This window comes from Nuphar pumila, chromosome 10, assembly GCF_984573655.1.
Source record: "Nuphar pumila chromosome 10, dmNupPumi1.hap1.1, whole genome shotgun sequence".
Taxonomy (NCBI): domain Eukaryota; kingdom Viridiplantae; phylum Streptophyta; class Magnoliopsida; order Nymphaeales; family Nymphaeaceae; genus Nuphar; species Nuphar pumila.
This window is the reverse complement of record NC_143258.1, coordinates 35,352,272-35,365,745: the sequence shown is the minus strand read 5'-3', so window position 1 is coordinate 35,365,745 and position 13,474 is coordinate 35,352,272. Positions and strand designations below refer to the sequence as shown.

The window sequence follows — 13,474 nt, the reverse complement described above, 5'->3', positions numbered from 1 at the left end:
TGTCTACATCTTGTGATTAATATATAACTGTTGTCATGTGATTGCTTATCGTGTGTAGCTTATAAACTGATTGTTGTGCAATAACTTGCATCTAATGATTAATGTAGTTACTTGCTGGTGGACTGAAGAATTTAGTGGTAATTGCATGCATTGTGAGCTCTGTTATGAATGCATATCTTGTTTAGTTACTCTACTTACCATGCTTTACTGCTTGGTGAAGTTAGTTACTCTCTACCTATAGAATTAGTCAGATTGCTACAGTTGCTTATTTCGCTTGTTTAGCACTTTGTTTGTTACTGCTCTCGTGTTTAGCTACTTGCTTTATTTGAGTTTTGTTTGCAATACTCAACAACATGCATAGTTAGCTCTGCTAGTTTTGCTTCTCCTGTTTAGTTTAACAATTATCTTACTTATTGCAGTCTTTGTTTCTTCTTGTCTTTTGCACCTTTACTGTTTTTTCGCGAAACTGACCCATCTTATGGGCATGTGGTGTTTCGGATCTACGATGACACGATGGTATGATGAGATCAGGATGAGACTTTTTGTCTGCTGTTACTTTAAAAATCTTGAGGACATTTTGGTAAATTTTGTATAAAGTTACTTTAAAAATCTCTCTTTTGATTAAATTCTGAATTATTAAAATTGTGTTACCAAAACTCTATTTCTTCTTATTTCAATATTGAATTGCAAATCTGTTTGTGAGAGAAAGTTGGTGCTGTAATGCGCCCAAGGTCTAGGGACTTGCTATTTCAAACATGCTTTTTCGTTGAACCTTTATTTTAAAGTCTGTTAAATGAATGATTTCAAAGCTTTCAACCTTTTCATAAAAAATTTCAAGTTTGGGATTTTTGGGGCGTTACACTACATGTATATATCACTTTAGTACGAGAGACACTCAGTATACATCACAATTCACATATCTCATCCTATACGTATATATCACCACCCACCATTGCAGTATGTAAGACACATATATACACATCACCACATACATGTCTCATCTCAAACAGATCGTATAAAATAGTGGGTGACATTAGTAACCACAACCACTAACCTTTGCTTTGTGAGTTTAACTTTAAAAGAGGGGGTGAGGGTTAATTGTTATGGTTGGTGGGTGACATAGCAATGTAACCCGCCATTTTATATGATCTGCTCTCCATCTCATCCCACATGCATACATCACAATCCATGCAAAAGAAGCCGCCACCCATGTATGCACTATCATCTCACACCCGTATATGGGTCAACATCCACCTATGTACGCACCATCATTCACACATCTCATCCTATATGCATATACATCATCACACATGCAAAAGAAGCCACTGAGTCCCACAACTATAGTATTAAAAACCACAAACTCAATAATCGATAAACAAAAAGCTAGCTAAATGCCAAAAAAAAGCATCTCACTTGAGTCACTTTTTGCCTTAGTAGTATTGCTAGAGATGCCATTTTTGCAAAAAGATATAAAGAAAATCTGCTTTGGCTTTTACATATTCTCACATTTTTTATATAAGATATATGCAAAATCTATTTGGACGTAGATTTTGTCAAAAGACGAAAAGTTCTCATTGGGCACGTTTGGAAGAGAGAAAAACTCTGGTAGGAAAAAAAAGTTTTGCCTTGAGAGTTTTTGACATGAGAAGTTCTCAAAAAAAAAAAAAAAACGTTTTCGCTTGTTTGTGTAGCATAAGAAAAACAAAGTGAAAAAATGAAAGAGAAGAGAAGGGGTGGTGGTGACGGTGGTGGGTAAGTAGTGAGATGGATGGATGGTGGTGGTGATGGTGAGATGATGGGTGGTGTAAAAATAAATAAGTTTTTTTTTGGTAGATAATAATCTTTCGTCACCCGTGAAGAATGTTTCCTAAAAAAAATATACTTTTTAGAAAAATTCTCTCACCAAAAAAGTCTATTTTTGAAGGGTCGGAAATCCGCACTCACTTTCCATTTTGCACCACTTTCCCTGCATCTTTCTCTCTTCCAAACGTACCCAATATATCGCGAGATTTTAATCAGTTGCTTCCAACCCTACATGAAGTCTGGCGGTCATATAAAATTTTCCCGCTTTTCCACTGCGCCGCGCCTCTCTCTCTCTCTCTCTCCTCTGAAGAGGGCACAGAGAGATCTCTCAGAGATGGAAACCCTCGTTCCCCAGATTGCTCACCACCTCAACGACACGCTATCACCAGACGAAGCCCTAATTCGGTCTGCGACACAAGCCCTACATGAGCTCTCCACCCTCGCGGCTTTCCCTTTCTCTCTCATCGCCATCATCAGAGGTATAATCTCCACCCCACCCCCCACAACCTTCCATCCTCCTTGTTTCATTCATCACTTTCAGAACCTCCCTCACCAATCTCCCCAAATAACCATCAAATTTGCTGTTTTGTTCTGCTCTGGTTTGGGAATATGACCATTAAATTTGCTCATTATAGTGGTGTTTACTTCTCCCAAGGCGCTTCCTCTGTGGCAAGATTTAGTGTTTCAGCGGTTGGGTTATTGATATTTAGCGTGAGCGGTTTGTTGCTTCGAAAGTGACCGTGGCTGATGCTGAATTCGATCAGTTGTATTAGTGATATTTGCGTTAAAGGATTTTATTATGCGGCGGGATCTACAATGTTTGTATGTATTGATTTTTAATTTCTTGTTCTGATTAGGAGAGTACGACCGAGGTTGGAGACTTGCTGCTGCTACCTACTTAAAGAACTTCATCTCTAGAGTTGATCGTGGAAGCCTGCACTATTCGTTTTCCAACTTTCGCGGGGAGTTCAGGAATCAGCTTGTGCAGGCGCTGCTTCAAGTTGAACCGGGAATTCTTAGAGTATTAGTTGATGCTGTATGTTGCTCGTATCTCACAAGAAATCAAAAGCTTGTTTCTGGGAACATATTATGAAAATCTCAACATATTTAAAATAAATGATTCACTAATTATGAAAGCCAAAATGCAATAAATATCCAATATAGTGAAATATGAAGAATACAACATTATCCTGTCGTTGTTATGGTATATAAAAAATAGGTGATCTTTTAAAATTTTCCCGTAATTTTGACAGGATTGCCATGGCCATTGAATTTCTCGTGATAAAATAGCGAGAAACTGAAGATATGGCTGGTATTTGTGACTATGGGTGAGACAAACAAATAATGATGTTGAGGAGTTCCTATGTTTTATTATATAATTTTTTTATGATCTATCTCAATTAAGGCTCTGTTTGGGAGCCAGTGTCGTGAGGGATATGGGAGGGGCTATGAGAGCAGCGTTGCATCCACAAATTTCACAACAACATCCTCGGGGGGATGTTGTTGAAATCCGCCGTTCCAAGGACTATCACTCGTCATGCCTCCACTCCGATCTCTCACTCCCATCCCAACTCCACAACACCAACCAGCGGCGACCCCCATTGCTGCTCTCAAAGCGGGCCCAAACCGAGCCTAACATGTACCATATTAGAATGCTCTTACGTTCCTTGTTTCTGTGATTCTTTTCTGATTATTACATTTATTAGTGAAAAGATCATCATTGACACAACCACTTCTTCATCATCAATCCTTGTCTATTTATTTTCTTTTAGCTATGAAAGTACTCTCTTTATCCATTTCCTCTAAACACTAGTCTTCAGTTGTTATTTACACCTTTCTGTTGCCTTTCACTACCACTCTCTAAGTCCTTATTGCTACTTCTCTTCTATTGGTCTCTTTAATATGCACCACACCATCTTTTTTGTGTGGTTCTTTTTACACATTTGTACTGTCAACTAAATTTAAATGACATTTTTTAGTTTTTTGCTTTGTTGGTGTCAACCCTAGATTCTCTCTAATGTTTATATTCCTGTTTTCTTTTATTGTGATTTAATCTTTAACCAAGATTAATAGTTCAATACTTCAGTTGCAAACCTATGGCTTTCACCTTCCCAAGGAATTGGTCATTATATGAGATCATAATCATATAGTCATAGCAATTGAAATCCTTTTTCAATAAAGTAAAAATGAATATTGATTGATTATATAAGTTTGTGAAGCCAGAATAGAGTGATGCAGATGAATGGAAGGATGAGAGAAGCGGAGAAGGAAAGAGCAGTAACATATTATGTCCATATGCATGGTCTACAAATAACCTCGAAAAGGTCAATAATCATGCACCTGTTTGCAGCCACGGTAGGACGCAGTGGCCAATTGTTGCAGGCCATAGCAGGTCACCAGTTGTTACATATCATACAAATACAATGTTATGAATTTGGGCCCATGAGGTGGGTTCGGAGTAAGAACAAGGACTGTAAAGGAGGTCTTAGGTTTGGGGTTTTGTAATTGATGTTTTGGGCCACAGGTCTAGGTAGATTAATAGATGGATTATTGATGATGTAGTCTTTAAAATAAGGGTTTTTCATTACAGAAACCTATGTTGATGAATTTATGGGTGTTTGGAGTTAGCTTCTCTTCACGTTGAAGCAACTCTCTCTTTACTCTTGTTATGATCGTGGGTTGTAATAATTGGTGTTAAAGTCGAATGGTTCATGAGTGGAAGATGATGATTGAAGACCATAAAGGGTTTTTCAGCGTATTGTGGGAGATGGACTTGTGATTTTGCTGAATGGTCACGAAGATGATTATGACGAGATCAGATTCAGAAATCAAGGAGCTTGAAACTAAAATATCTTGATATTTTCAAAATATCGCTGAAAACATAAATATCACAATAACATCACAATATTATTATTGTCTTATTTTTATTTGTTTTAAGAATATATTTTTCAGATTTTCTGTTTAATTTTTAAGATCTTCTCTAACTGTTTTTTAATATTTTTCATAAGAAAATACTGCTAAAACCTATTCTTCCTTGTCTTTATTAAATTTTCTATACTTTTTTTTAATTTTTTAGAAACATCTGAGATTTTCCAAAGAAAAACCAATTTCTAAAAAAAATTCCGGAGAGAAACACAGCGAGAAACCAAGAATGAGATCGGTGACTATGCTGTCACATTACCATCATGCTTCATCATATATTAACTATTAATCACTTCTACATCATCCCTGTTTGCATAAATGTGTAACTTCACAGTTTGAAATGGAGAATTATATATGCATTTATATGTACATACACATGTATATATATTTCTTTCCCTTACCTAATATTTTTCCTGTATTGAAGTATTTGATCCTTTAGGCTATTCAAGTTTGTTCTTGATATAAGGATGGACTTATTTGCATACTTTGCAATGATCTGAAAAGGAAGTGCTAATTTGTTACCTTTCTATGTCGTTATTTTTTTTACAGTATCGCGTTGTCCTTAATGCTGACTTTGTGAAGGAAAATTCATGGCCTGAACTTGTGCCGGATTTGAGGTCCGCTATTCAAAATAGTAATCTTATCAGTAGTTCTTTAAGCATTCCATGGAAGACCATAAATGCTCTTACAGTTCTTCAGGCCACCATTAAACCATTTAAGGTATGTGCTGGCCACACCTTTAAGGATTGGTATATGCTCTTCATTATGCATCAAGTTAAAATTCTATGTTCTGCCTAAGAAATCAAGTGAATTATGGTTCCTATTTGTGGTTGGAATGTGATTTATCAATATAGAGCTAGAGGTGCATATTCCGTTCCTGTTCCATTATGCGGCCGATTTCTGTGAACATGAACAATTGGTTTTGATTGCTTATGACCTTGATCATAGTTGTAGGCTTTTATTTGAATCACTGTATCACTGTCATCCATAGGCAAATTTTGACCATCTCATGGTTCTCCACAGGTTTTAAGTTTTGCTTGCTCACTAACGATTATTACATACTTTGGATCAAACTGATTCTGAGACAGATGTCTTATTTGTTTTGTAGTTGTTAGTTCTGGTGCATTGTTGGTTTTAAGTTTCTTTTATAAACCTGTCTAAGCATGATTTTTTTTTTAAGCCAGCATATGGTCTTTGCAAAATAAACTATGGATGTCACGTTTATGGGGTCTGATCCACCAAACATGCAGTAAAATGTAAAAGTTAATGGGGGCTTACTCATTAATACATGGTATCATTCCGTGCACGTGTGTGCATGAGTGTGTGTGCATGCATGCGTGTGTGCATGAGTGTGTGTGCATGCATGCGTGTGTGCATGAGTGTGTGTGCATGCGTGTGTGCATCACTTGGTGATGACATTAATTTGCTTGGGGATCTTTAGTGGCTTTTACCATTCAATTTGCAGTACTTTTTGAACCCTCAACTTACAAGGGAGACAGTTCCACAGCAGTTAGAGTTGATTGCCAAAGAAATTATTGTACCTTTGCAGGCTATTTTTCACCATGCTACTGAGAAGGTTATGTGCCTTACCTTACTTACACTTTTCTGTTTCAACTTCAAGGAACAGGAACATGGTATCATTTCTTCTTCTTTGACTTCATGTTACAGGTTCTCTTGCTTCAGGATGAAAAGCATGTGGAACCTATGAGAGTACTTCTTATTCTCTGCAAGTGTATTTATCTTGCTGTAAGTTATTGTCATTATAACTACTTTAGCACTTGATTGAGCCTTTTTTTTTCACCTTCATGTTACTTTGATGTGTCTTTGGAATGAGTTCCTTGTAATGCTTTAGATTTTTTCACTTCTAATTTCATTGCCAGGAGATGCATAGAAATGTTAACATCTCTAGCTACCAGCCACCCAACATTCCGGCTGTTATAGACTAAATTCGTTATGCTGCAAAACCTGCAAGCAAACATGAGAAAAAAGGCAACAATGTCTAACACTGATAAAATTTGAATGAGAACAAAAGTGGGAAAGCTGGGAGGAGAAAGGAGGAACAGCATCTCATGTTACCATCCTCAATGCTATGAAATACAAAAGAACTCAATGCTAGATATTCAGCTTGCTGGATAGTTCTCTAGTTCACCAATTCATCCATTGTATGATCTGCATTGACTAACATCATGCATATGACCAATTTTTCTTGTTGTGCTTGCTGTTGCTTTTTTTATCTTAATGGCTTTATGCATGTGTATGCATGCATGCTCGGGTTGTGCATGTATATAGATATGTGTGTGCTATGCTGTATGTTCTTGCATGTGTGGGAGTGCACGTATGTTTGTGTGTATGCATGCATGTGCATCTGTGTGTGCCATGCGTGCACATTGCATGGGGTGCTTGCACACACATGATGTCTGTCTGCATGTGTATCTGTGTGTCAGTGTTTGTGAGGAAATTTTGCTTATTAAAGTGGGCTAATTAGATTGCATGTGGTGATTACCCTTATTAAAAGCTGGCCTAGTCTCCAAGAAAGGGCACTCAGAAATGTATAGCCCAATTGACTGGATACTGGGATCTTAAATGTTCAATTATGTATTTTGTCATTTTTAAAGGAAAAAGAAGAAGCCATTATCATTTGGTGTTTTCTCATCCATTATCATATCCCATGGTGCATGTTCGACTATTATGATACTTTTCTTATAGTCGGCGGCACCTGATGAAATTAGTAACTCCCATTACTATGTCACTCTTGAACCTTTTATTCTCTAAACCTATACGATAGAGGTGCTTGATTCATATAATGTTTTAGCACTGATTGGGCACCACTATTCTCCCATCTGTTGTCATGCTCATCCATCGCTTACTTTCTAACAGAAGCATAATGAAGTTATTATGAATCTACATAGTTGAAAATTTATTTAGCCTAGAGGGTATACAGGCAAGCACAAGTGGAACTTTCTGTAAATGCCAATATATAGCTAATAGCTGAATAATTGTAGATATGAATTATTTCATGCATGACATAAATGCTGTTGTGCATCTCTATATTTTCCTACAAATCCATGCAGGCATAATCATAGCTTTCATCACTAAATGCCTTTGTGCAACTCAGTGTCTGCATGTACCAATTATAAATGCAGACATGCATAATAGAGTATTTTCCATTGCACACAAAAAACAATTCTGGTTTTGTACTTTACGGGATGTTACACTATAATACCATATCGTGTGTCCATATGTTGCTATGAATACATCTTATACATGCTCAAGTGTACGAAGGAAGAGGAAGAGGAATAATGCAGGAAACTAGAAATACCATTACTTCTTTTTGAGAAAAGATGTAACATATGAAGGGTGACCCCTCTTCACAAACTTTTACTTGACAAAATGGCCTTTACAACAAACATAAATACAATAATGACTGGTGCATATAAAAGTGGACAGTTTTGACACTTATGACTTTGACTCTAGCCACCTATACATACAACACTATATATGTGCAACCTTTAATGCATCTAACATTCCATATATTGAAAAGAATCATGCTTAGCTTTGGTGATGCTTAAATTTCCTTTTCTGAGAGCAAAGATATCCAAGGTTCATAATCCATAGAAACCTATGTCACATGGGTGCGTGTGCGGCACTTTCAAAAACCTTGGGTGCGGCAATATATATATATATATATATATATATATATATATATATAGGGGATTCCGGGGGTTTCCCCTAGCGCAGGTCCCGCTGCGCGGTTAGCGGGCAGGGGGGGGCTGCCCCTGGCGGGTGTTATAGGGGGGGGGCCGCCCCTGGCAGCACCCCCCAAGATTTTTTTTTTAAATTCCGCAGCCCATTTCATAGGGCAAAATTTTAAAAAAAAATCCAAAAATGGACCAAAATGACCATGGATGCATTGACCGCACCCAGGGTTGGGTTGACCGCACCCAGGGTTGGGTTGACCGCACCGGGTGCCGCACCCGCACCCGCACCCACATCACATCGCGTCGACGTGGGTACGGCACCTGTCTGTCCGAATTAGAAACACATACATCTTGATTTTCTTGACTAGAAGAACTCTTTGCAAGATGATAGACATGAGGCTTCTTGTGGAATGCAGTCCCAAGCGCATTGTTAATCAGGGTTTCATTTTTCTTGTATTTTGAAATTATCCTGTCCTTTTTTGTTTACTTTTATGCTCCTGATGCATTCTAGAGAAGTGACCTTGGTTGGTTAGTTGTGTAGGTCAGATCATACATGCCATCTGCTTTGGGTTCTAGTTTGCATTTATGGTGTCAAGATTTCTTTCTTCTTCTTGGTTCATTAAAATTGGAAACTGAGACTTCTGAAGAAAGCTTAACACTGAGGATGAAGATTGGAAAGAGGTGCTTGCTTATTTTCTGTTCTCTAGTGACTCGGCACCGGAAGCAAGCTGACAAGTAATTACTACCTTTTTTTTCCTTTTCGTTTCTTGTTTGCTAAGTTCTGCCTTTCAAATAGATATCCTTGTTGCAGGTTGATGCCTGAAATCATCACTTCTGCTCTTTCTCTGGTCAAGCAGAGCCCTCATGTGCATGTAAGTTTTTTGTCACAAATGATTCTGCTGTGGTTAAGGTGACCATGCCAATGAATCACTACTTCAATGTGCCCTTAGAGAAAACGTGTTCCATATGCTGATTTTAGTACACAGTTATTTCGAAACTTGTAAAGCTATTACAAGACAGAAATATATACATAACATTGATGCTTAAACACTGAAGACATGCACCGTAGGCCCGAGGGACCTAAATTCACACTGCTATGTGCTAAACTTAAAGCATGCCCCTTATCAAGATAAGAGTACACGATTCCTAAGAATTCTTCTGAGATGTGGTCAGCACATATGGGAGACTTGTTGACCTAAAATGCTGTTTTACATAAACATATTGTCATTATCTTGTGGGCTGTGTCTGTGTGCCATCCTTCAGACTATCCATTCAAGTGAAACATGCAGTTGAGGAATGTTATCTCATACACTTTCTGATCATTGTTAGGTTTTCAATGACTATGCCTTTCATATATCGCTCTCATTAGGTGCATTCTTCTGGCATGCTCTTTACTTCATCAATCTTTTCTCTAAGCTATTTGAGAAATTGAGGAACTTCAATAACTATGCTTTCACAACTCGCTTTTCAAAAGGAACTTCTGAGAATTTGTGCTCGATATTCTTTTTTGTAGGGCCATTATAGACTATTCTGTTACATAATATCCAAGAATGAAACAGGCTATAAATTTCTGGATAATCATTTATGAGGTTAATTTTTCTTTTAGTGAATGTGCTTCAATTCCTTACTGTTTATCATATCTGTATTCAAAAGCTGAAGGGTTCAGGCAAATCTGATTGTCTAGCATGCATGCAGAAGATGGATTTTATTCCTGAGCGTGTCATGTCACTGGCGTTTGATGTCATTTCACATGTTCTTGAAACAGGACCGGTATGTTACATTTTTATTTTGTTCTGAGAATCCGCTAGGCTGAGACATCCGTTACTGAATAAACCACAACCATATAATGTCTTTTATCAAGTGTATCTTACAATATGCAATGGTTATATGCTATAAACAAACACATTAGAAGTCATTGTACAGTTTTGAAATTATAGCTAATAAATGTCATTTACTCTTTGTATGGTTATGAAAATGCACGGTGATTGTAGTTAATGCATGAAACCACCATGTCATTTTATTTTATGGTGAACTTGTTAATGTCCATTAAATGCTGTGGACGTTTTGCATAGTATCTATGGTCTTGTTCTTTGTGGTTAATCGTCTTGAACTACTTATGCTTTTAATTGCTACACTAACATTCATTTTGGCATTATTTACCTGTTGATTTTTTTTGGCATAATATAAGTATTCCTAGACCTTTAATAATTATTCTTGCTGTCAATTTTTGACAGCAGATATATACTGGAAACACACATATATCTCACTTGATATATGCTAGAATTTGCAAGCAACATATATAGGTTATAATACAACCATAGAAAGTGATTGTATCCTCAGCTTGAAATTATTGTCACCAGGTTATGTTATGGGGATGACAACTGCATACTTGTGCAACCTGGGAAACTGAAACAATATTTTTATACACTATTTTTATGCCATAACCGATACTAGGTTTATGTTCTTGCATGTCCTCTACCTTTTAGTTCTAAGTGTAACCGATTTGCCTATCCTGCATGACATGTCTGCCTTCAAGTATTCTGATTAAATCAGTCAATGTGAGAGCATCTATGGCAAAGCCATCCTATACTGCATGTACAATAAAGAATCATTTGCAGACACTGATGTTTTTGTTTTAAACAACAAAGAATGAATACATAATGTAAAATACATATTCGGGTTACAAAATCAACTTGACATTGACTATGCATCTGTAAGTTGAAATTGATAGCATTATGCACTCTTATTTCTGGATTTGGATCCTTGACCCTATTTTCAAATGGCTTCTCTTGAAATCCCTAATTAAGTTTTTGAGTGGTTGTAACATCAAATATATTGATTATGATCTTTGCTTCATCTTTCATCTAATTGTCCTCCAAGATGGTCCATAATAGTTTTTCTGTAAAGACTCCAACTCATACCAGAGAAAAATTGGCAATTTTTTTTTTAAACAATTGCGGAAACATTCCCAGACACCCGGGGCCTTTACAATTATAACACAACAACAACTATAATGGATCTTATACCCATCTTTCAAAACAAACTAACTTTATTAATTAAATTCATAGAGTCCAAAAGACATGTGCAAGTAAATATAAATAAAGCAAAAGTGCGGAGCCACGCTGTTTCAAAAGAATCTGTCAAGTAGTCGCATAATCATCGTAGCTTCTCGCAAAGCAAGTCCCTCCACTGGGCTTCAGAGACTGTAAAACACAAAAGTAGGGGTATCAAAATCCAAAGATATTGCGTACAAATCTCTCTAATGAAACAAATAAGCAAAAAGAATATAAATAAGATTCATGCAAGATTTTAGAGGGATGCAATTATGACAAATTCATAATTCAAATAACCATTCAAGCAATAAAGAACAATTGCTAAACAAAAGTAAACAATTATTATCAATAAATAACAACAATTAAGTAATAAAGACATTTATCATGTAATAGAGAGCAAATATCATGCAATCGTCAATACATTACAAGTAAGGGAACAAGTAAATATGCATGATCTAATGCTTAATATGAATATGCATGATATCAGTGCATATGCATGAATGAATTATTATCTTTTATCATAGTTTTCTTTTATATGCACGTATCTATTAAATGTATAGAAACTTTAGTTCTTTTTATTACTGCTGCCTGCGGATACTCAAAACGGGTAAAATTTGTCGAGGTTAAGTGAGTCTCTAGCTGTAGCTTAACACACAATTTGTATTTTATTACTGGTTCCACACTCAGCTCTCGACCGATATTATAAATCAACACCATCCATTGAAACATTAGATCCACTAATGCCACTTTTCTTGGTATATTAAAACAACTGTGTCTACACACTACCCCAGGCAAAGTGGCATGAAATTATATCCATGAAATTATTTACATACAAAGACATTAATTTCATGTATGCACATGCACATGTACATGCACATGAAAGCAACTATGCATTACCACTATGAACATGCATAGCATAACAAGTCCAAGCATGTGAAAAACATCATTCTTTTTCATGCATAAAACCAAGACCAATTCAGATAACAAATTTGGAAATTTTGTGTGCTTAATCAAATCTCCAAGAACATAATGCAACATATCCACTATAGTCCAATCCATGGTCCATTGTTGAAATTCTTGAAAACATGCACAATCATAAATTTGCATCCTCTATGCACGAGAAGTTCCCATATTTTTAACTCAGTACAAAACCCAAGCCGGCTTTTTATAATATATACACTTTTTTTTTTAGAAAACACTTACACCTAGCTGACCCAGTCGGCTGGGGTTCGGCTCAGGCCCAGTCGAGCTCAGTCAGCTGGGTCTGGACCTAGGCAGACCTGACCAGGTTTCGCAGCGGCTGCCAGGCCTACACCAGTCCAGCCGAGTGGCTGGACTAGGCCTAACAGGGCCCAGCCAGCACCAGGCCGGGTCTGGTCTGGCCTGACTAGACCCCAGCCGAGCCTGGTAGGGCCTGACATGTCAGGCCAGCCGAACAGGGTTTGGCTGGTCTAACAGCCAGCCCATCAAAACCAAATTTTATTATAAATTTATTTTTTTTGAAACACCAAGATCCCCCCTTTTTTTTTTTCTAAAAGAAAAAACAGTCTCCTCATTCAACCATGCTCATAACTAAAGATTTACATGGCAGGTATGTATGCATAAAAGGAGCTTTACGCTCAAGACTGCATGTATGTTTAGATTAAATTTCAGGTAATCATATGCTATGTTGTCAAAGGCGCGCCTAGGCGCTGGGCGCCACCCAGCTCGACTAGGCGAGCTACCTAGTCGGTTCAGTATATATATATATACTGTTACTTTATATATTGTTTATACATATATATTGAACCGTATATGTATATACTGTTGAGTGTATATATATATATATACATATATATATAACAGTTATATATTTTATATATGTATTGTTTATATACTGAACAGTTTATACATACTGTTATATATGTATTGTTTATATATTGTGTATGTTTTGTTTATCTACTTTATTGATTAATAATTGTTTGTTTCGAAATGTTTAATTAGAACAATGGAAGATGC

The 13,474-nt window shown here is 36.7% G+C and overlaps 1 protein-coding gene across 1 annotated transcript in view; it reads left to right on the top strand.

The window, feature by feature from the left end:
* The first annotated feature begins 2,061 nt into the window (after positions 1–2,061).
* Positions 2,062–13,474, top strand: part of LOC149826644 (ARM repeat superfamily protein) — a 59,086-nt gene continuing 47,673 nt past the window's right edge. Inside the window, exons 1-8 of the mRNA XM_090020090.1 lie at positions 2,062–2,282; positions 2,661–2,839; positions 5,275–5,445; positions 6,191–6,301; positions 6,394–6,471; positions 8,965–9,158; positions 9,235–9,295; positions 10,119–10,193. Coding sequence (XP_089876216.1) covers positions 2,138–2,282; positions 2,661–2,839; positions 5,275–5,445; positions 6,191–6,301; positions 6,394–6,471; positions 8,965–9,158; positions 9,235–9,295; positions 10,119–10,193 — 1,014 coding nt within the window. The 5' untranslated portion in view covers positions 2,062–2,137. The remainder of the gene's footprint in view (positions 2,283–2,660; positions 2,840–5,274; positions 5,446–6,190; positions 6,302–6,393; positions 6,472–8,964; positions 9,159–9,234; positions 9,296–10,118; positions 10,194–13,474) is intronic.